Genomic DNA, 19,425 nt, shown 5'->3' on the forward strand with positions numbered 1-19,425 from the left:
CATAGAAATATTCATGTAAACTACTTACAGATAAGCTCTCCCTCTTCCAGCACAATTCACAAACACACAATCAGATTATGATCAGGGCTTCATATAAACAGCCTACCAAAATATATATTTTTCAAAATAATGTTAAGCTTGAATTTATTTTCATAAAATTGTCCAAATCCATCCATCGATTATTTTCCGCTTAACCGGGGTCGAGTTGCGGTAGCAACAGGTCAAGAAGGGCACTCCAGATGCCTCCTTCCCGTGGACGTGACCAGTAAAGGGAGGCACCCGGGAGGCATATTGATAAGATGCCCGAACCACCTCAACTCCTTTTGCTGTGACTTTGACTTTGTGCCAGGAATGAGGACACAGCTCTCACTTTGATTACTCAGGGACCGGATGGCTCAACAAACCCGGTACCCCATACTCCCACATTACCCCCCCAAGTTTTGCCAAGGGACATGGTCACAGGCCTTCTCCAAGTCCACAAAGATCATGTAGATTTGATGGGCAGACTCCCAAGACCCCTCCAACAACCCTGCATGGGTAAAGAGCTGGTCCACTGTTGAAAATGGGGACCACCACCCCGGTCTGCCACTTCACAGGTACTGTCCCCAACCTCCATGCAACATTTAAGAGGCGTGTCAACCATGACAGCCCAACAATGTCCAGAGCCTTCAGCATCTCAGGGCCACCAAGGAGCTTCTTATCTACCTCAGCTTCCTTCTTCTCAGCTGGTCCTTAAGTTGCTGCCCTGACCAGCACTGACGACCTTCTGGCCACAGCTCCTAGCAGCTGCCTCTGCAATGGAGGCTTTGAACATGGCCCACTCGGATTCCATATCCCCAACCTCCCCCGGGATGTGCGAGAAATTCATCCAGAGGTGGGAGTTGAAGACCTCCTGGAAACGGGCCTCCACCAGATGTGGAAAAATGTAAAAGTCTGTAGTTATTCCGTTCATGAAGGCCTATCTACTCTGTTTATGTTTTATTGTCAGATTGAGTAATTCAGCCATCAACAATCTCATCTACTAGACAGACAGTTAAAATATAACACTATAAGATGTAGTGTATTAGACCTACCTAAATTGATTTCACTGACAATGATTTTGGTACAGATTGTTGTTTTCAACCCTCTAAATTATACTCTGATGATGATGTAATAGTGATGAAAATATAAAGTAGTTGCTGAAGCTATTTGGCAAGATAAGCATTAGCTCTAAATCTAATTGGTCCTGTCACGTGCTCTGAATTAATTTAAGGTGGCAGTAGCCTTTAAGTCGCAAGGTGGCGCTAACACTGCTCTTGAGCTACAATGCTCTTACCAACAAAAACTAAAAACACTTAACAGAGCGGCTGGCACACTGATAGAGCTGTGACACAAATGCTCTGTGTAACATATAACATTTACTACAGGGTGTGATGGCATTGTCTCACAATTAAAAATCATACTGCCTTTAAACTGCACCATTTCATTATTTATTTCTAAGTCATCTCACAGTGTGTTGTATTCATCTGGAGTTGAAAACACTGAGGTCATGACCCAGTGAAGCCATGACATAATTCACTCTCACAGCTGAAGTTATGCAACAGGCAGCCTGACAGAAGGCTTTTAATGTGAAAGGGAGCTTCAGTGATCTGTGGATAAACACACAGAGTATCAAGTACCATTTTAGAACAGGACACACCACAGGGGAATGTAACTAAGTAAATTTACTCAACGGCATTCGAGGTAGCTGTGCCTCACTTGAGTATTTATATTTTTTTGCTACCTTATATTTCTATTTCACTACAATCCAGGGGGTATTATTGTACTTTTTGATTCACTACATTGTTGGACAGTTATTAGCTAGTTAACAAGTTACGATTTTATGTACAAAACATATAATGAACTTATAGATTAAGTTGCATTATTATAGTTTAAACTGTCCAACAGTATATAAAAGTTAAAAATAGCTTTTACTTTTGATACTTTAAGTACGTGTTGCTTGTGTACTGCTGCTTTACTTCAGTAATGTTTTAAATACAGTACTTTTTACAGTGTGGTAGTGCTATATTTACTTTTGCAAAGGACGCTTTACGACCACTGGACCACAGCACCTCAAACACAAACACAAAGGAGCTACAGCACGTGTGATGAATGTTTTTGTTGGTTTGAAAATAAAGTCTTTGAGGCACATGTGCCTCTTCAATCAGTGTGGGTCACACTTTCTGGTTTGGTCTGCAGTTGTTCGTATGCTTTCAAGGGGAAATGCAGACTTAATTTATATAATATTTGAAATTATGAAGTTGCAATCTGTATGAAGATCTTGAAGGAGTCATTTTCTCTAAATACTGGGAAATATTAATGAACGTATTTAGGATCATTGCAGCCTAACAGCAAAATAACACTGAAAACTCAAGTAAGACCCTAGTCTGACTTGTAACCCTGACCTCAAGGAGACGTAGCGTATCTAAAGCCACTCAGACTGGGTCTATTCGGGTGTGATCCCTGTTGCTTCGGACTCTCTAATCCCTGTTAAAAGTTGTAATGGAGCTGTAGAGAGAGGCTGGCTGAATGGAGGATTAGCCATGTGCTACCTGCTGAGAGGGCCGTCTGAGTATGGTGCAGTCAAAAAAGTACTGAGACTGATTTCTCTGGGTCGACAGTCACTTCCAAGACTTTCTGACTCACTGAAAGAAGATTAGACTATACCCAGCTGAGTAAATCATGTAATCTGATAGTGTTGCTAAAATGAGGCTATGTCTTCCATTCAAGATCAGTCTGGGGTCAGTGTCCATGGCACAGTGATTGTATCTACATACTACTTACTAAGCAGTGTGCTTTTTAAGATCACAGGATGAACACATTGTACGAGATATCAGCTTCAGACATGCACATTATCTGATTATCAGCTGCTTCATTTTACTCTTATTAAAATAAGTCAGTGTAATTGATATTCACATTAAATAAAGGGAGAAGTACATTCATTTGTACTGAGTAGATGTTAATGTTTTAGCTCCTCTGTTGTTATTTTGAGAGTTTCGTGGGATCCATAAGCGAAGAAGCATGCAGGAATAATACTAGATAGAGACATCTCCAGTCACAGAATTAAACTTTTGATGAACTGTGAGGGTGAATAATGGTTCAAGGCTGGGATAATTTTTTAGGTACCAATATAACTTATTCTCATAGACTCCAATTATACAGTCACACGTTCAGTAAGAGTAATTACAGCTGCAATGACTGTGATGTTAAAGGCCCGCAGCAGACAGAGAGCTCGACTGCCATTGAGCCGTAACCTTAGTTACAGACATTTTTACAAGTCATTACTAATGAGAGTTTCCGAGCACATATGTCAAACAGCCTCTTAACTGCAACAGTGTCTTAATTTTTTATCCTGAAATGGATAGATAATGTTCTAAGGGGGTGGCAGCTGTTTAATTGGTCAATGAAAACTGCTGAGGACTGATCAAAGCTGCCAAGTGTCCCTGTGACCTCACAGTCAGCATGCAGTCCATAATACAAAGTGACAGTATATTGCCTGGATATCAATGAGTCAGAGTCCAAAAAGTTTAGTGTACGTGACTGTAGACACTTAAAAAGTCAAGCACAGAAAACGCTTAGTGTGGAGAGTTGCTTTGACACAATAGTGCTAGTGAAAAATGGCCAGTACACACCTCTATAAGAGATGCCAAGTACACCATGTCCTATCCTGTGTAGGCTACAATCATGTGCTCCTTTACAGCTGGCAAGATCACATATCAGGAGGAATTCAATTTATGATGCCCCTTAAAATACATTAGCAACACCTGCCTAAAACCCAGCTATGGACCCATCTAGGGGCCTTTGGCTTCTTCACTTTAATAAATAGATAGAATATGGAACTGTTTTTATACATTTTAATTGGCAGAGATCTGGCAGCCTCTTGGCGGTGATGGTGAATAACTGGAACAAGTGTGTCAGACTGTGAATGGTCAAACAGCTCAAGGTTAAAGTCCTCAGTCAGACCAGTTGGAGTCAGATGAGGCTTGGCGGGAGATAAAAGTATATTTAGGAGGGTTGGAATAAACCACCTCACTATGGATAACCCTGGTCGCTTCTCTGCAGGAAGTCACTTGTGCAAATGTTCTGCTGAACTATCAATACGTTAAATACAGCGGTAAAGCTCCCGACTGTGTATCACTTTTCTGCAAGCCTGCCTTGGTTGAATTATTGTCAGCAGGTCAACTTTCTCAGCTGATTTTGGCTTGCCCCCAACTACAACCTGGGAGAAGCTTACATTTCACACAAGAGGCTGCCAAATGGCTCCTTCCAAATGCTACGCCTGACGACATGAGCTGCCAGGTCACTCTGCCTGTGACCGTACCCTTCATATACTTTAAAACCAGGCAGGAGATTCACTCAGTAGGTTGTGTTTATTTCTCCTTTTTCTGTAAGGTTCCTGTGGTCAAGGAATGACAGCCAGGTGAGGGGCAAAACAAAAAAGAAAAAGCATGGGCCAAGAGAAGAGTGCATAACAGATTCCCCCAGTACAACTAGTAGAAAATACTAGTTGGTCCCTATAAATATAGCGCAGAATTTGAGTCCTTCCAAATGTACAAGATATGTTACAGTTAAACTTCACAACATGAACAGTGGACATATAAAACAACTTAGATGACTTTCTTAAGCTCATCATACAAGACGAGCACGAAGGCTCCACCCATGCCTCTGAGCACATTAGACCATGCTCCCTTGAAGAAGGCCTTGGAGCCCTCATCACGTGCAATCTTCCTCCAGCAGTCGAGGGTGCCAGAGTACATGATGTCAGCTAAAGTGGAAAAACAGAATTACAAAAAGATGTCACACACTTTTATTCTGCTGACACAGCAGCAAAAGCATAAAGTTGTACTTTGCTATATCATGTTTATCACCTCCTTTGCGTCCAGACTGCATCATCATACGACGTCGGACAGTGTCGAAGGGGTAGGACACAAGGCCAGCGACCGCGGTCACAGACTGAGCAATCATCCAGCTCACAACAATGTGTGTGTTCTTGGGGTCTGGAAGCATGCCTGTAGGATAAAAGTCAATCAGGAAGGTTAACTACAGTCTCAAAGGCGAGGAGGTCCACTGAGAAAAGGTACATCAAGAAGTGATAATGAAAGCTTACCCTTTGCTGTGTCATAGACGCCAAAGTAAGCGGCTCTGTAGATGATGATGCCCTGCACTGAAACGCTGAAGCCCTGGTAAAGACCCTTGATGCCGTCAGACTTGGAGATCTTCACCAAGCAGTCACCCAGACCCTTGAACTCGCGCTCCATTCCGGCTTTGCCTACATCAGCAGCCAGGCGTGTCCTGGCGAAGTCTAGGGGGTAGACGAAACAGAGCGACGTGGCTCCGGCGGCACCACCTGACGCCAGGTTACCTGCAAAGTATCTCCAGAACTGCTTGTGCTTGTCCACGCCGTCGAGGAAAATCTTCTTGTACTTGTCCTTAAAAGCAAAGTTGAGGGCCTGAGTGGGGAAGTATCGGATGACATTGGCCAGGTTCCCTCTCCAGAATGAGAGGAAGCCCTGCTCTTTGGGGATGCGGACAACGCAGTCGACGATGCCCTTGTACTGCTTGTCAGCTGTGATCTGTTTGCTCGCATGTTGTACCTGCAATTAAAGCAGAGATACGGCCGTGATTTAGAGATAAAACCGAGACCGCTGGATGAAGACAGTGAAAGCAGGTCAAGTTTGACATCAGTGCAAGTGAGCAGCAACCTTTAACCTGTTAACCTTCGGACTTGAACAATCAGTGAAGACACAAATTCCCATGATCCTCTTGTGTCCGTCTGACATTTGCATCCATGCGCCAGAGTACTACTCTGATGGCACCCATTCAACAATTCACCGCCCCACCTCCTGCTGCTGCTGAGCCCAGACCCAATGCAGCAGAGGAGTGCCATGGCGCAAACCTCACTGTGACCTTGCCTGTTTGCTGTCACGCCAAACTAAACACCTGTCACAGAAGATGAACACTTCTGAAGACCATAGGCACAGTAGATGGTCATGTCTGCCTTTTAGAACACACTTAACTTTTGCTTGGTGAGACTGCAGACCAGTCTATTACACAACAAGTCTGATGTGCCCCGATTGAGCTAATTTCCTGCTTATTTCTTATCTGTGCCTGCAGCAATCTGTCAGAGCTGCTCCGATTTACCATGTTTGAACTCCAGTTTCTGCTCCTAACAGTGCAGCAAACTTGCATGATTTCCTAAACCCCAACATATCACTTCCATCTGGTTAAACTCACCCTCCATCTTTTGGAAATTTCTAGAACATCAGCAGAAAAAAATGCTGCAGCAGTTTTGTGTTGCAGACAAGAGCAGGCAGCATCTGTTGAACATGTGCAACTAAATAAAGTGTCATTAGAAACAACACTAACCTGCAGAAGAAGCTTGACTCTCTCGATGGGAGCTACAGCTGTTTTGGAGATGGCAGCGGCGATACCACCAGCCAAGAAGTCCTTGGCGAAGGAAATAGCTTGTTCACTCATCTTCAGATGTTTCCAGACTCCGTCCCGCTGCTTTAGTCGCTGGGGTTTGCCGGTAGAGTTGAAATGGCCGACTCAAGTGCGGAGGTGAGGGGATTTAAGAAGGCTGAACGCGAGAAAAACCGTGAACTTCGACTCTCGCCTGTCATTGGTCAGCTGTGGGAGGAGTGGGCGGGGCTGACTCGTGTCCTTTGATTCAGATTTGGTGCTCTCCATCATCACTCAAGTAAGTCATATCAACAAGAAGGAAAGTTTGACTGCTTCATGAACTCTCCGTAGATTCTGAACAAATCACATCCCAGCAGGAGATACTGTGATGTTGTTAAAGTTTTGGATCATTGTTCTGCTTAAGGTCATATCAAATGTCATGATGGAAGCAGCTGAGGCCTGATGGATATGGCGGAGAAAGGTCATCCCATCTGTTAATGTCCTTTGGCTGTCACTCAGTTTTTCCCACAGTATGGAGGACATGATTAAATCAGCTGACTGATTCCAATGGGTCAGCAGACTGATTCAAACTCATTCACTAGATACCAAGTGAGCCTAACTGTTGCACACTATCATAAATTGTCATTTTTGTAGTCAATTGTCACATGACACTGAATTTTTACAATCAGTGGAAGAAGTACTCATATCTTTTATGTAGGTGCTCTGTAAAATACTATAATAAGTAAAAGTATTATTTAAAGTAAGTAGTATTTAAAGTATTAAAGTAACTTTAAAGTAATTAAAGTAAGTTACTTAGTTACAGAGACACACAAACACATAATACTATATAATATTATTAGTGCTTTAAAATGTAAACAGCATTTTGATGTTACAGCTTTATTATTACTACTACTTTATTATGTACTGTATAGTTGTATGGCACAGTGTCATATTTTATAAACTGATCTGTTTGAGTAACTTGTAAGTCCAGCAGAGCAGTAAAAAGTACAATATTGCATGCAATATAAGTGCAGAATTCAAATACTCAAGTAAAGTAAAAGTACTGCAAAAGTGCACTTTGAATGCACGTTGTCACTGATTTTTACTACATGGTGGAGTGGAGTAAATAACACTTGTCATCCTGAACAATGAGGAGAAAGTTTGATCTGTTGGGTCAACTGAGATTATAAACATATAATCTATATAATCAAGATTTACAAAAACACACAAAATAACACATTAAGAATGAAAAATGTGTAGGTCACATTTTAATGTTGTAAGCACATTTCATTTGTCACAATCAATGTCAGCACTTGAACATGATTGTCCAAAACCTTTAACTAACTTAACTTACTTTATGAAGCATCAAAATTTTACATTCATTGTACATTAAAAATACAATCTATCTGGTAGAATAAAACAGAATTTGCACTGTATTTGATTAAGCTGTGGCACTATTTGATGTCAATGAAACAATAAAAGAGATAAGCCAAAAAAAATAAATAGTTAAATGTCATAAAGGCACATAATATTTGGTTAAAAACAGTTACGGAAAGACATTGTGTGTGAGTCAAGAATTCACAATACTGTCAGATAAATTAATAATGGTATGAAAGAGGTAGACCGTTGCTGACTGGATATAATGTAAATGTAGGTTAATACTGAATATGCCGACATGAAATTTGAAACACAATGTTGTGGAATTATTAAAGACAAGCCTCTGAAGTACTCCAGTCTAGCAAATATCTAATTTTGGTCAGTAGTCAATATTCTCACATCTTCTCGGGTGAAATTTCACCAGCGGTTTCCAAAAGACGAATCCCTTGACTCAAAGTTCCTGTTTTTCAAGTAGCGCTTCACCTCTTCCAGCTCGTACGGCCCGAGGCTCTGGTCGACCCCTGGTGTGAGTTTGTAGCTCAGGGGTGAGACAATGTACCCGTTGCGGTAAAGGCAAACCTGCTTACACATCTCAAAGCAGGTGAAAAGAAGGCCAAAGTAGGGGATAATCTGTGAATGAATGGCAAGAGATTGGGAGATAGACATGAGTGTATAATCAGTGACTGCAGTCATTCGATTAAAACCCTTGACAAAAGACACACAAAGAGAAGCTTGTGCTCTGCTGTGGGTTTTACTTAAAGTGTGCTTAATGTTTCTGCTACTTGCCAAGGTGATTTACATCATTAGAGTTGGCATTTTGATCCAAGCTCATCCTCTAGATGCCATTGTTGTACAACATGTACAGGGTTGATTATTCAGATTTGTATGCAGGTATGCAGAAAATTAAAATACTTCTGGAAGTTGGTACACAGTGAATATTACACCAATGCAGTACCCCCTTAGTACAAAACTGGACAGGAAACTAGACCCCACATCTGCTAAGAGCACTGGCCTAATAGTATATTTATAAATGTCCAACATTCGATTTGTTCATACAAATTCTGAACTAATCATTTCAACTTTGCTCAGCTTTGACATTAAAAAATAAAAAGGATTTCTGCCTGAGAACCTGGAAACCCCTTATGGACTTTTGACCGCCCATCCAGCCTGGTTAGATGTGCTTTTATTCTATGCAGAGAAGAGACATATTGTACTGTACTGTACTGTGATCATAGCTCATTTTTCCCTTTTGTTTTCTTCTTTATATATATTTATTTATTTATTTGTTCCAAATAATTTTGTATCTTATTTCACTTTATTCACCCTTACTGTTATTTTCTCTTACTCTTCTTTTCTCTGTTCTTCCCCTGTTGATTATGTTTATTAAATTATGAAAATAAAGACAGAATTATATTTTAAAATAGAATTGACATGACATGACAGGGCCTTACGTTTGTAAAACAACGTCCAACTATCATGACATTTGCAGCTGAAATAGGAGAGAGGAGCATGCTGTCCCGGAGACAGACTCTGCTCACCTTTGCTCGTGATATTCATGCTATTAATTACACACTGAACATTGCTTTCCCTGAGCCAACCCCCGTCCTCACTCTCCCTTTTGCGTAGGCCACGGGTCAAAACTTTTGCACTCACGTCACTCATGTTCCTAAGCACGTGTAGTTATTTCAGTTCCTGTTACCTTTATGTAACACAAGTAGAGCAGTGCTCTATTCATATGACTAGTAGAGAGTACAATATGGCTGAGATAATGACAAATCAATATATCGATGAAGCCGTACCTTTATTGTGTTGGCAGTAAGGCCATTCCACAGTGAGAGCACGCCCTTGTTTCTTACAACCTGTATGAAACAGTCAATCATTCCACTGAAATGGACGTCAACTCCACCAAAATGGGGAAGACGGGCACTCTGAGCCTGAGGAAAGATTGAAAGTGAAAAAGAACAGCAGTGAATCAACAAAAAGCGTCTACAAAGTAATAAAGAAAGATGAAGTGAAGAATAGCAAGAAACATAGAAGCTTTGGGGAAGATGTAAGTGAATTATTTACATGTACATCAGCAGCTTTTCGCTAATAAATATCAAAGGTAACCTGCTCTATTGAGCTCTGTGTATACTATATTGTTTCCATTTTTAAGCTTCCTCTACCGTAGCTGTACATATTTTTTATATCTCCTCATGTCTGCTGTGACATTGTAAATTTCCCTGTTGTGGGACTAATAAAGGAACATCTTATCATATCTTATCTTATTTTGAGGACTGTGCTGCGAGGACTGTGCTGTCAAATCTACTGATTCAATCACCGTCTCAATCAAACTTTTACAGTAATTAACCTGCAAATTTCTTCAAAAAGTAAAATAAGCAACACAGTGACAAATTTTAAAATAGGGACAGGACAATCATACAGTATAATAAACACAATGTTTATGTGACAGAATAAGGGCTGTTACAATTCAGTCACACAGGAAATGAAATCTTGAGAGCTACATTAAATAAGAGCTCACGAGACAAGTGTCTTGTGCTCTTCTACTAACCACCCTGACAGCTCTACAGGCTGACTGTCATGTGACAGAGGAAAAGTATCTTTAGATGTTTCAAGGGAACACACAGCCATAAAAAACGCACGGCCATAAGGGTATTAAACTATTCAAACAGCTTCGTTTGTAGAGGAAACATTAAGCTAGCCAGTTGGTTAAACAATACTTATCTTAAATCATTACCCTGAGCTTCTGCAAACATGTCCAGCTGTTTTTCTATCATCTGTCCTCCACCTGATTTTTAATGTGTAACTCTGAGACCTGATTCCCTACTTTAAATAGTTACGTAACCGTGTTCTCCATCGTAAGGTGGCATAGTTGTGATGGTTTGACGAACTGGACGTACACAACTTTCACCTTGTCTGCTGTCTGATAGTGAGCGGCTATCTTTAGAGAACTTATCTATAGCTTCTGCGAAGCCAGGACACATTCACATTCCCAGCTGCTGTTGAATCTTGTGGTAGCTAATAATAGGCTGATAAAACCGGATGTAGTATTCTGTCCTTAGCAGCCGCATTGTTCCCTACGTGTCCTTCCTCACATGCAGAAGGCATCTCAGATATCATTTAAGGCGGAACGTGGTGCAAACTCATGTTTTCCAAAGTGTTCTTATAACACATAGGGGAAATGTTAAATTGTACGAATGTCCTGATTTAAGAATTTAAACTGTTCTCAAACATTGAAATGAAGACAGGCTTAACTTAATGTAAGCTCACTCCCATTGCCCCCTCCTGGACTAAAGGTGGTAATACAGTGAGTATGCAGAACCTACTACACTGTAAACTTGCTTTGTTTACAGTCTTTTCCAAACCATATCAGGTAAAATAATGACCAAAATTATATAAAAGTTTTCTTTAGTATTATTCCTATGCAGTTGAAGATAAGCACACAGAGTTTAAATGGAAATCTGATGCTTTCTAATGAAAGTTAACCAATTTCCCTTTAAAAAAGACTAATTGTTAAGAATTGTTAAAATTTCTTTATTATGAATTATTTTCAATTATTAGACTAATGGACTAAGAGCAGGCAACTTTGTTAACATTGATGTTTTCTGTATTTAACAGAAATTCCTTTTTCTTTTTTCATTGTCAGTTAGTTTGCGTGTGCCTGCCTTTTTAAAAATTCCTTTGTGTCACTTCCCCCTAAGAAAACCATTATTTCGATGCTGAAAGTGAATAAATTACCTGCATCTTCCGCTTTACAGTTTCAAAGGGGTAGGAGAGGGTTTGTGCCACTCCGGCTGCCAGACAGCCATTAATGAAGTTCTGGAGGGGAGTGAATCGAAAAGGAGGCTCCTGCCAGAGCTTGTCCAAGTTCATATAGACCGCATAGCACCCAACAGAAAAGGGAAATGCACCTGTAGACAGATTAAATGTACTACAGTTAAAGCCGTTAAATGCATCATTGATGAACTGTGTACACCAAATGACGGGTAGATTGAGCTCAGGATAAAACCAGAACCACCAGAATTATACGGCTGCTAGCTCTTTGTCAACATCATCAGGCTGCAGTATAGTTCTGGCATGTGAGGATGACAAATTCACAATTTAATGATTTAATACCCAGTTGAATCAATCAGCTCATAAATATTAACTTTCATGGTGTAATAAGTGAAGCTGTTTTACACTGTATTAGTGTCTGATGTCTTAACAGCACCCATAGGAAATTAAATAATTTGTATGAACATGCAAACACACCCAGAAAAGTGAGAGAAAAGCCCCTGTAGAGAGCAAGCAGTCCTTCACTCCTGTAGATTTTTGAGAGCGTGTGAACAACGCCGATGTACGTGGGCTGTCTACAGTTCTGTGCGATGAGTCTGGTTTCTGCCACCTCCAGGGGGTACGTGGCCAGGGCAGCAGCAACGCCAGCCAGGCCGCCGGCCAAAATGGCTCTCCACTGAGAGATGAAGCCCAATTCGTCCATGTGAAGGTGGACTATCCTGGACACAGAAGAGGGCATTGATCAGAAAGTGAATGATTCCCTCATTTGTCTTCATAGTTTGATGGCATTATTTTATGATTTAGGTTTTTACGCGCACACATTTTGCTTAAGTTTTATTTCATCAGTGTTAGGGTTTTTTTCTGGTTTCAAACCCTGATTCAAGCTTCAAAAATGTGAGGATTTTCTGCTATGTTGTGTTTGACATTGGTCAGATTCATGCTGAAACCAGCTCTCAGTCTTTCAACGATGTTTGGGATTGACTGATTCATCATTTAGTCTATGGGATGTCAAATACAATGAAAAATGCCCATCATGATTTCTCAGAACCAAGAAAGATGCCTTCAAATAACTTATCTTATTTATCTGACCAACAGTTCAAACCTGCATTGTGTCCATGTTTCCTGTTTTGTATTTTGTTTTATATGTGCATTGTGCAAATAATGAAATATTAACAATGTAAGAACATTATTATGGTCAGGTTTCTGTTGCCTACACATAAGGAGCACATTAATAACTCAGGCCATGCGTGTGTGACAGAGGCACAGAGTTAAGACGGGGCTTCCTTCTCTTGGAACACGGTGTACAGTGCAGGACAGAGGTCTGCCGAGTCAGGATGCAGTGGTGTTTACACACACACACACACACACACACACACACACACACACACACACACACACACACACACACACACACACACACACACACACACACACACGTGACCTGAAACGTGAGAGGGTACCTGCGGACTGCGGTATCTCCTCTACGATCCACAAACAGAAGATACTGTATTTATGACAGCACCCTGGGCTGTTGTTGTCATGACATTTCACGCTGTCCTGCGTGTTTGTTTTTCAGCCATGCTGTCAGATTTGCAGCATGTTTTGTCCGGTAGTAACCTACGATACACTTTAGCTGATGCCCTCAACTCGGCCTCACAGGCGACAATTCCTCTTATGTTCCGAATGCATTGGTTAAGCTCATGGGTCTGGAGGTGAGCTAACCGTCCTCCTGCTGCCAAAACTGGGGGAAAACAGAGTAAGAAGCGCCACTAAGTCTGTCAGATATCCAGTTTTATAACTAACTCTACCGCAGTGAGCATGACTCCAGGTCCACAGACAGTCTGTGAGACAAAGCTCGGGGCCGACAGACGCGCATTTCTTTAAAAATCGACCGAGCGACTGCAGCCTTCTGATTGGCTGAAAATAGAAGGCGCACCTCGTACGGTTAAACAGGAAGTACATCTTTAGCTCATCGGACCAAAGTTAACAGGCTAATAAAATGTACCCTTCACGCTACTTAATCACAACAAACAATAAAAATATCTGGAAGGCGTGCTTTTTCTAACGTTGTTGAATTTAAAACGTGTTGTCTGCTCTTTGCTCTTTCACGCTGTTCATCACACAAACTTGATTAAGTCAATGTCAGCTGACCAAGTTAGCTAACAAGCTAATTTAGCATAAACACCGGGCAAAACTCGGACGTAAACAAACACAAAAGATGCTTTTAAGTCCATACAATGTGACATAACTACACAGGCGCCACGTTTAGAGTAAACTCCACTTACGTTTTGTATGTTGTGAGATGAACTGCGGTGTAGGGGAACAACCGGAGACAAGAAGCGAGATTTCCTTTCCAAAATCCTCGAAGTCCCTCATTGTGGTAGATGCGGATGAAAGTTTGCCAGAAACCCTTCTTAGAGTGAAAAGTGCCCACCTGACTCTTTATTTTAACCACCTCCAAAGGCGACGTGAAGGTTTTACTGAGAATCCCGGCGAAACCGACGCACATAAAGCTCTGGGAATTCGTCAGCCTGTTGTCTGTTATAACTGAGGCCATCACTGACCGACCCTCCTCTGGACTGTCTGCCTCCTGCGATGATTTCAGTTTTTCTGCGAAGCACAACAGAGGATTTGTTTATGCTGGTCAGACATCTAAATTTAGCAGCAGAGGAGGTATCCGTCTTCCTGTCCTGACCAGAGGTGTTGTGTGACAGTGCTGGAGGTGAGCTGGAGTGACAACTCAGTAAGACTAGAGGGCGCTATTGGACCTGTTTTTAAACCCCCGAGAGGACCTTAAACGCATCACCACCCAGAGTGGAACATCTTGTCCTTGCATAATACGTCTCAGTGCTTATAAACAGTGATGGAAGAAATATTTACACCTTTTATTCAAGTAAAAGTAGCAATATTACAGTATAGATATACTGACTTGCCAGTAAAAGTCTTAGAGGTAGTTAGTTATATACTCTATTATACTAGTGGATTATAATTATTACTGGTGCATTAATATATGTGCAATATATATATGTTCAATCATGTAGCTGGATGAGGTGGAGCTAATTTCAAGTAGCCGTCATTATATATTATTCATTTGTTTATTCAAGAACATCATCATATTATCATCTGCAAAGTGAATAGTATATATAGCTAGATTTCAGTACAGTCAAAAGTGCTATATTTACCTTCCAAATGTAGTGCGGTCAAAGTATAAAGGGGCATAAAATGGAAATAATCAAGTAAAGCACAATTACCACAATTACCATTGTGAATATAATTAGTTTCTTTCCACTACTGCTTATGGATAAATCGACATAACACATAGGTGTTCAAAAATCTGAATTATACATGTGTATGACAACTTTTGAACACTGATGATCAGTATTTATTGTGTACACATAGCATTAAATTAATGATAAATAGAATCAAAAATCTGATTACCTAAGCTGCTCTATATGCAGCTGTTAGACCAGAAACACCATTCAGAGTTGTCTGGAAGGTCATAACTGTATAAATGTATCTGTTGAAGGTGAAGGTGAAGTGGAGGAAGTCAAACTTGGTTCAGTGCAGTAATTCTTCTATCTTTTCATCACTAACACACTTCTACTGCATAAGAAACACTGGAGTGTCTGAAAAGGTTGAATTGAACCGTTACTCATATTTTGAGGGGCCGTCTTGAGGGACACTCTTGAGGACTACTTTAGGAACCACATATTTTATGGATTGGTGAGGTGACTTTGTCTCTATAGGTGGCGCAATACTCCAACTTTCTGAATTCTCTGTAAGACAATTGGAGTGAAATAACATCCTGCTCTAGTAGAAGTGAGATCTAGGTAAGGGTTATAAACTGCTCAACTATAAATAGGCTTACACAATTATATTTTTGTAAGTAAGTAATGGTTAAATTCAATTTTATTTAATGTTATGTTTTTGTATATTTATTCTTTGGGGTGGTTTATTTAGAGGAAATATCACTCCTTTTCAAGAGAGTCCTGGTTAAAATGGCATGAGATTACTTCAATATGAACGTGGACAACTGACCAACATTCTGTTCAGGTATGAAAGAGGAGAGAGTTTAGGGTTGGAGGTTTGGTTTAAAGCAAACATAAATCTAATGTCCTCCTTTCCTCCTTTTTTCCAGCATCTGCATTGACTGCACTGACACTGTCAGCATGTTTCTGCACCAGCCTGGTAAGTTCTTTATTTTCTTTTCTGTATAACTATATTCATCAGCAGGGATTTGTTGTTGCACTGCATTTGTTTTCTCTTTGTCTTGGCCTGCCAAGAGTGCCTCCCTCCCCAGCCAGCTTGACAACCTCAGATGTATGTGGGGAGCCCACTTTCTGTCTGCGGCTGGACCACTTGGCTCCATCACAAAGGCCTTCTGGAATAACAGAGCCAACCAGAGGAAATGACAGCCTGATCACAAGAGGTTTCCCTCACTCCCCCTCTGGCTGCCTACTGGGGGTTTAAAAAGGTGTGTCCTAGTGTGTGATTGGGATACCGGCTTTCACCTCTGAAAACCCAAGAATCAGTTTTGATGCAGTGGAGGTAACTGCAGTGATGGAAGTGCAGAGTGCATTACTGCACTCAAATGTGCAGACACTGAAGTTTTAGTTCATATCAGCTTTTCAGGCAACCAGGCTTGTATGTTAGTGTGAGTTAGTGTGAGTGAGTTCAGGGGTACTTGATTCATGTTACCAGCAAATCAATACAATTTTGAGAGCCGGGACATTAGGATGGGGACAGGATTTACATTATAATTGTGCTCAGCAGAGGAATGTCAAAGTGGGAATACATGTTTGCCCTCCAGAGCAATAAAAGAGCCTGCTTTGAAAATTCTTTTATCTCACTGTCATATGAGTGTGGTTTGTAATGCACGAGATAATGGGAAGTCTTTCTTTAAAGATAAGTGGTGTGATGTGGGTTCATGCTGTATCTTATCAATTAATGCTTCAGCAATCAAGCAGGACACCACCAAGAATCTGCTGCCACTCTGTCTCCTCTGCTGTCCTTCCTCTGCCCCTCACATTGCCTTTACCCACCAGTATTTGTATAGAATACACATAGGGCACTGCCTCCTTCCTGTATGTATATTCCCCTCCTGAATGAGTACTTCCTTCATGCAGCAGAGTAGTGCGGGAGCAGCCTGGATGCCTTTGTGTCTCTGGGACTGGCACGTAGCAGTAGGTGAAGGCTGGCCGAGGCATTGTCATTCTCTGGATGTCATGCGCAAGTCAACCCTTGATCTCCCACTTTGAAGTGCATTGCTGGAGGACCCGAGAAAGCTGTCTGTGTATCGGGTGAGCTCCCAGCAGTCAGCAGAGGGCGCCCGATACCAGGGAGGCTGCACCAAGGACGGAGCTGCTGTCATCCTCACAGACTGGTGCAATAAAATTCTCACCTCATTATCTGAAACAGTCACATCACAGGCTTGTGTTGGCCGGGGAGGGGAAAGGAAAGAAAGGGTGGGGGTGGGGAAGAGGAACAGGCTTGGGTGGGTGACACCAAAGTCTGTCTGTATGTGAGTGTGTCCTTTTTTAAGTTTGGGGGGTGAGAAAAATCAGACATCAGTACAATTCACTGTGGCACCATGTTGACACCTCTACCAGCAGGGCTCAGGCCAAACTGCCGCACTCCCCGGCTCACTTATCAGGAATGGGAGACTTGTTATGCATAGGGGCCTAATTTTGAATTAATGGTTTCTGTGATGGGTTAAACTGTGAAAGGTTGTCAGGGTTTGTTAGGAATAATAAATGCAATTTTGCACCTCATTACTGGGAACAGTCTTTATTACGACAAACACTGAAACTACTGTTATCTCAGCCCTGCAGACCAGCAAAATACAATTGATAAAGTGTAAAATCTGCAGTAAAGGTGTGGCCTTAAGGAGTTAATTAATATAATGATGGTTTAAATTGGGGGATTGATATTACCCCATTTACAGTGTTATTTTCAACTGAGTAAAATGCTTACCAAATGCATATGGTGTTGCTTTTTTTTTTTTTTTCTAAAAAAGCTAACCAAAAAAGCCCTCTGTGAGTGTGTCAGTGGAAGTCATAATTTTAAAAGTTAGTTTGGGATCTGTGCAAAACTGTCATATTGTTTTGTGTGATTTCTATTTGCCTTCTAAAAACTTAACAAGGAATGATGCATTACCCATTTAGTGAGGATGTAGATGACCAGGAGGCCCATTGTCTGTGAGGATGCAGAGGAGAACTTCTGGCAGCTGGTGCCCCCTTATCTTCCCATGTACAGCCAATAAATCAATATCAAATCTAAGGAACAGGAAGCCAGATGGCCTTCCCACAACCCACTAGGCCAGGGCGCTCTCAAGGCCTCCTTGGCTACTGTACCGCTGGTGCATGCTGCAGCCCTTTGAAGACATACACATTCAACAAGCAGCTCAATGAATGACTAAAGGGAACAAATAAGCTGTTACGACTCTGCTGAAATCAGTGTTTGTGTTTCCATCCACATCAAAGGCCCCAGTCTGTTTGATATGCAGCCCCCACACCTTGATCCAAGCCATGTACAGGTAGAAGGGAGGAGCAGTCCATTGAGAAGAGAGAGGGTCATGTGGTTGCTCCTCTCAGCCCTGGCTCGAGGGTAGTTGACCCAGACGAAGGGTCTGACGGTGTCTCCTGTTCCCCAGGGTGCTATTGCATCTTACACCCATGACTAGACATATTATTTATTGCGTGCTTTATTGATTAAATGCTTTTAAGGAATATTCACAGTAATTTGGAGCAGCAATTACAAAATAAGAGGCATCTTGCATTTAAAGCTTAAAATGAGAACAACATTAACTGACTAGCAGGAGGACAGAGTTGCATAGTAACTGATGGCTGGCTCGCAGTGAGGTCAGTTACCTAAATACATCCCGCCAGACTCATCTTGATTTCTGTGTAGGCTAGGGGTCAGGTTAAACAGTAGTTTGATTGAATGGCTGTTCACAGGCCAGTGTGAAATGCCAGCTCTATTGCAATGTGGGAGAGGGAAGGAGGGGTTTCTCTGGCCTTTGTGTGGCCCATGGTCTTAGGGCACGGACCCATTGTTAGAGGCTGACCAGCCAGCCCCTCAGACTCTCCTTTGCCCTGCTTTGTCTCGAGCAGCGTGACCATTTCCTTCATCCAGGTCAGGGCAGGGTCGTGACTTTGGACACCAGTCCTCCCTGTCTGTCTGCTCAGCCTGCATACTCATAAATGCATACAGCACCGAGACAGAGGAACTGTTGTCACATGTCAGTATTAAAAATGTAGCTGTGTGGAGCAGGTTTCAGCCTTTTTTCAACTAAGAGGATGACATCAAAACAATCAGGTGTAATCATTAGCTGATGCTAATTCACATAAGCATGAAACCAAAATGATGCCTGCAATGTTAAAAAATATATATAATAATAATATAAAGTGAGACTGACATTATTTGTACATGTAGATACTTAAAGTGATCTACAATGACCAAGTCAGAAGACATTTAAGATCAATATAATTTGAATGGTGAGAGATATCTCTCATGTGCCTTTTGCGAGTGTGTAAAACACAGTACCACATGCATGGAGCTGAGATAATCTCTTTACTGCCCTGAAGTGTCCAAGTTATGCAACTGTGGAGGTTTAGATGAGTGGACAGTACCCTCCTTCTGTCCTGAGGCTGGACCTGCCTTATCATGGCCTGGCCATCGTGGTGATAAGAAGAGGAAAGGCCAAAGGGCCATAAGGAACAGTGTGCATGGCTCAGGTCAACAGTGTGAGGAGGCTGGACTCAAAGGGGAGGGAAGGCGGACAGAATATTATCTGATAAGAATCACCAAGGTCTTTTGATCTCAGGGGGGCTGATCCTGGGCTACAGGGTGTCA

The 19,425-nt window shown here is 41.6% G+C and overlaps 2 protein-coding genes across 2 annotated transcripts; both read right to left on the reverse strand.

Annotated features, from left to right (window-relative positions):
• Positions 1–4,494: 4,494 nt before the first annotated feature.
• slc25a5 (solute carrier family 25 member 5) lies at positions 4,495–6,553 on the reverse strand. Its single transcript, XM_070836502.1, has 4 exons — positions 6,385–6,553; positions 5,126–5,612; positions 4,887–5,027; positions 4,495–4,783 (listed from the first exon to the last, which is right to left on the reverse strand). The coding sequence occupies exons 1-4, from the start codon at positions 6,493–6,495 to the stop codon at positions 4,626–4,628; spliced, it is 897 nt and encodes a 298-aa protein (XP_070692603.1). The 5' UTR covers positions 6,496–6,553; the 3' UTR covers positions 4,495–4,625.
• Positions 6,554–7,672: 1,119 nt separating this feature from the next.
• slc25a43 (solute carrier family 25 member 43) lies at positions 7,673–14,297 on the reverse strand. Its single transcript, XM_070836643.1, has 5 exons — positions 13,857–14,297; positions 12,049–12,290; positions 11,536–11,708; positions 9,597–9,731; positions 7,673–8,427 (listed from the first exon to the last, which is right to left on the reverse strand). Exons 1-5 carry the CDS (start codon positions 14,126–14,128, stop codon positions 8,215–8,217), a joined length of 1,035 nt encoding a protein of 344 aa, XP_070692744.1. The 5' UTR covers positions 14,129–14,297; the 3' UTR covers positions 7,673–8,214.
• Between the last annotated feature and the right edge of the window lie 5,128 nt (positions 14,298–19,425).

The sequence above is a fragment of the Pempheris klunzingeri genome, chromosome 9 (genome assembly GCF_042242105.1).
Source record: "Pempheris klunzingeri isolate RE-2024b chromosome 9, fPemKlu1.hap1, whole genome shotgun sequence".
In the NCBI taxonomy this organism is placed as follows: domain Eukaryota; kingdom Metazoa; phylum Chordata; class Actinopteri; order Acropomatiformes; family Pempheridae; genus Pempheris; species Pempheris klunzingeri.

Excerpts from the sequence above, each read along its gene's own strand:
- slc25a43 (XM_070836643.1), bottom strand. The coding sequence starts at position 14,128 with ATGGCCTCAGTTATAACAGACAACAGGCTGACGAATTCCCAGAGCTTT. Across the intron at positions 12,291-13,856 it reads CATCTCACAACATACAAAAC|GATAGTCCACCTTCACATGG; the intron begins GTAAGTGGAGTT and ends TTCTGTGTCCAG. Across the intron at positions 8,428-9,596 it reads TTACTGCCAACACAATAAAG|ATTATCCCCTACTTTGGCCT; the intron begins GTACGGCTTCAT and ends ATTCATTCACAG.
- slc25a5 (XM_070836502.1), bottom strand. The coding sequence starts at position 6,495 with ATGAGTGAACAAGCTATTTCCTTCGCCAAGGACTTCTTGGCTGGTGGT. Across the intron at positions 5,613-6,384 it reads GAGTCAAGCTTCTTCTGCAG|GTACAACATGCGAGCAAACA; the intron begins GTTAGTGTTGTT and ends CTTTAATTGCAG. Across the intron at positions 5,028-5,125 it reads CGTCTATGACACAGCAAAGG|GCATGCTTCCAGACCCCAAG; the intron begins GTAAGCTTTCAT and ends TTTATCCTACAG.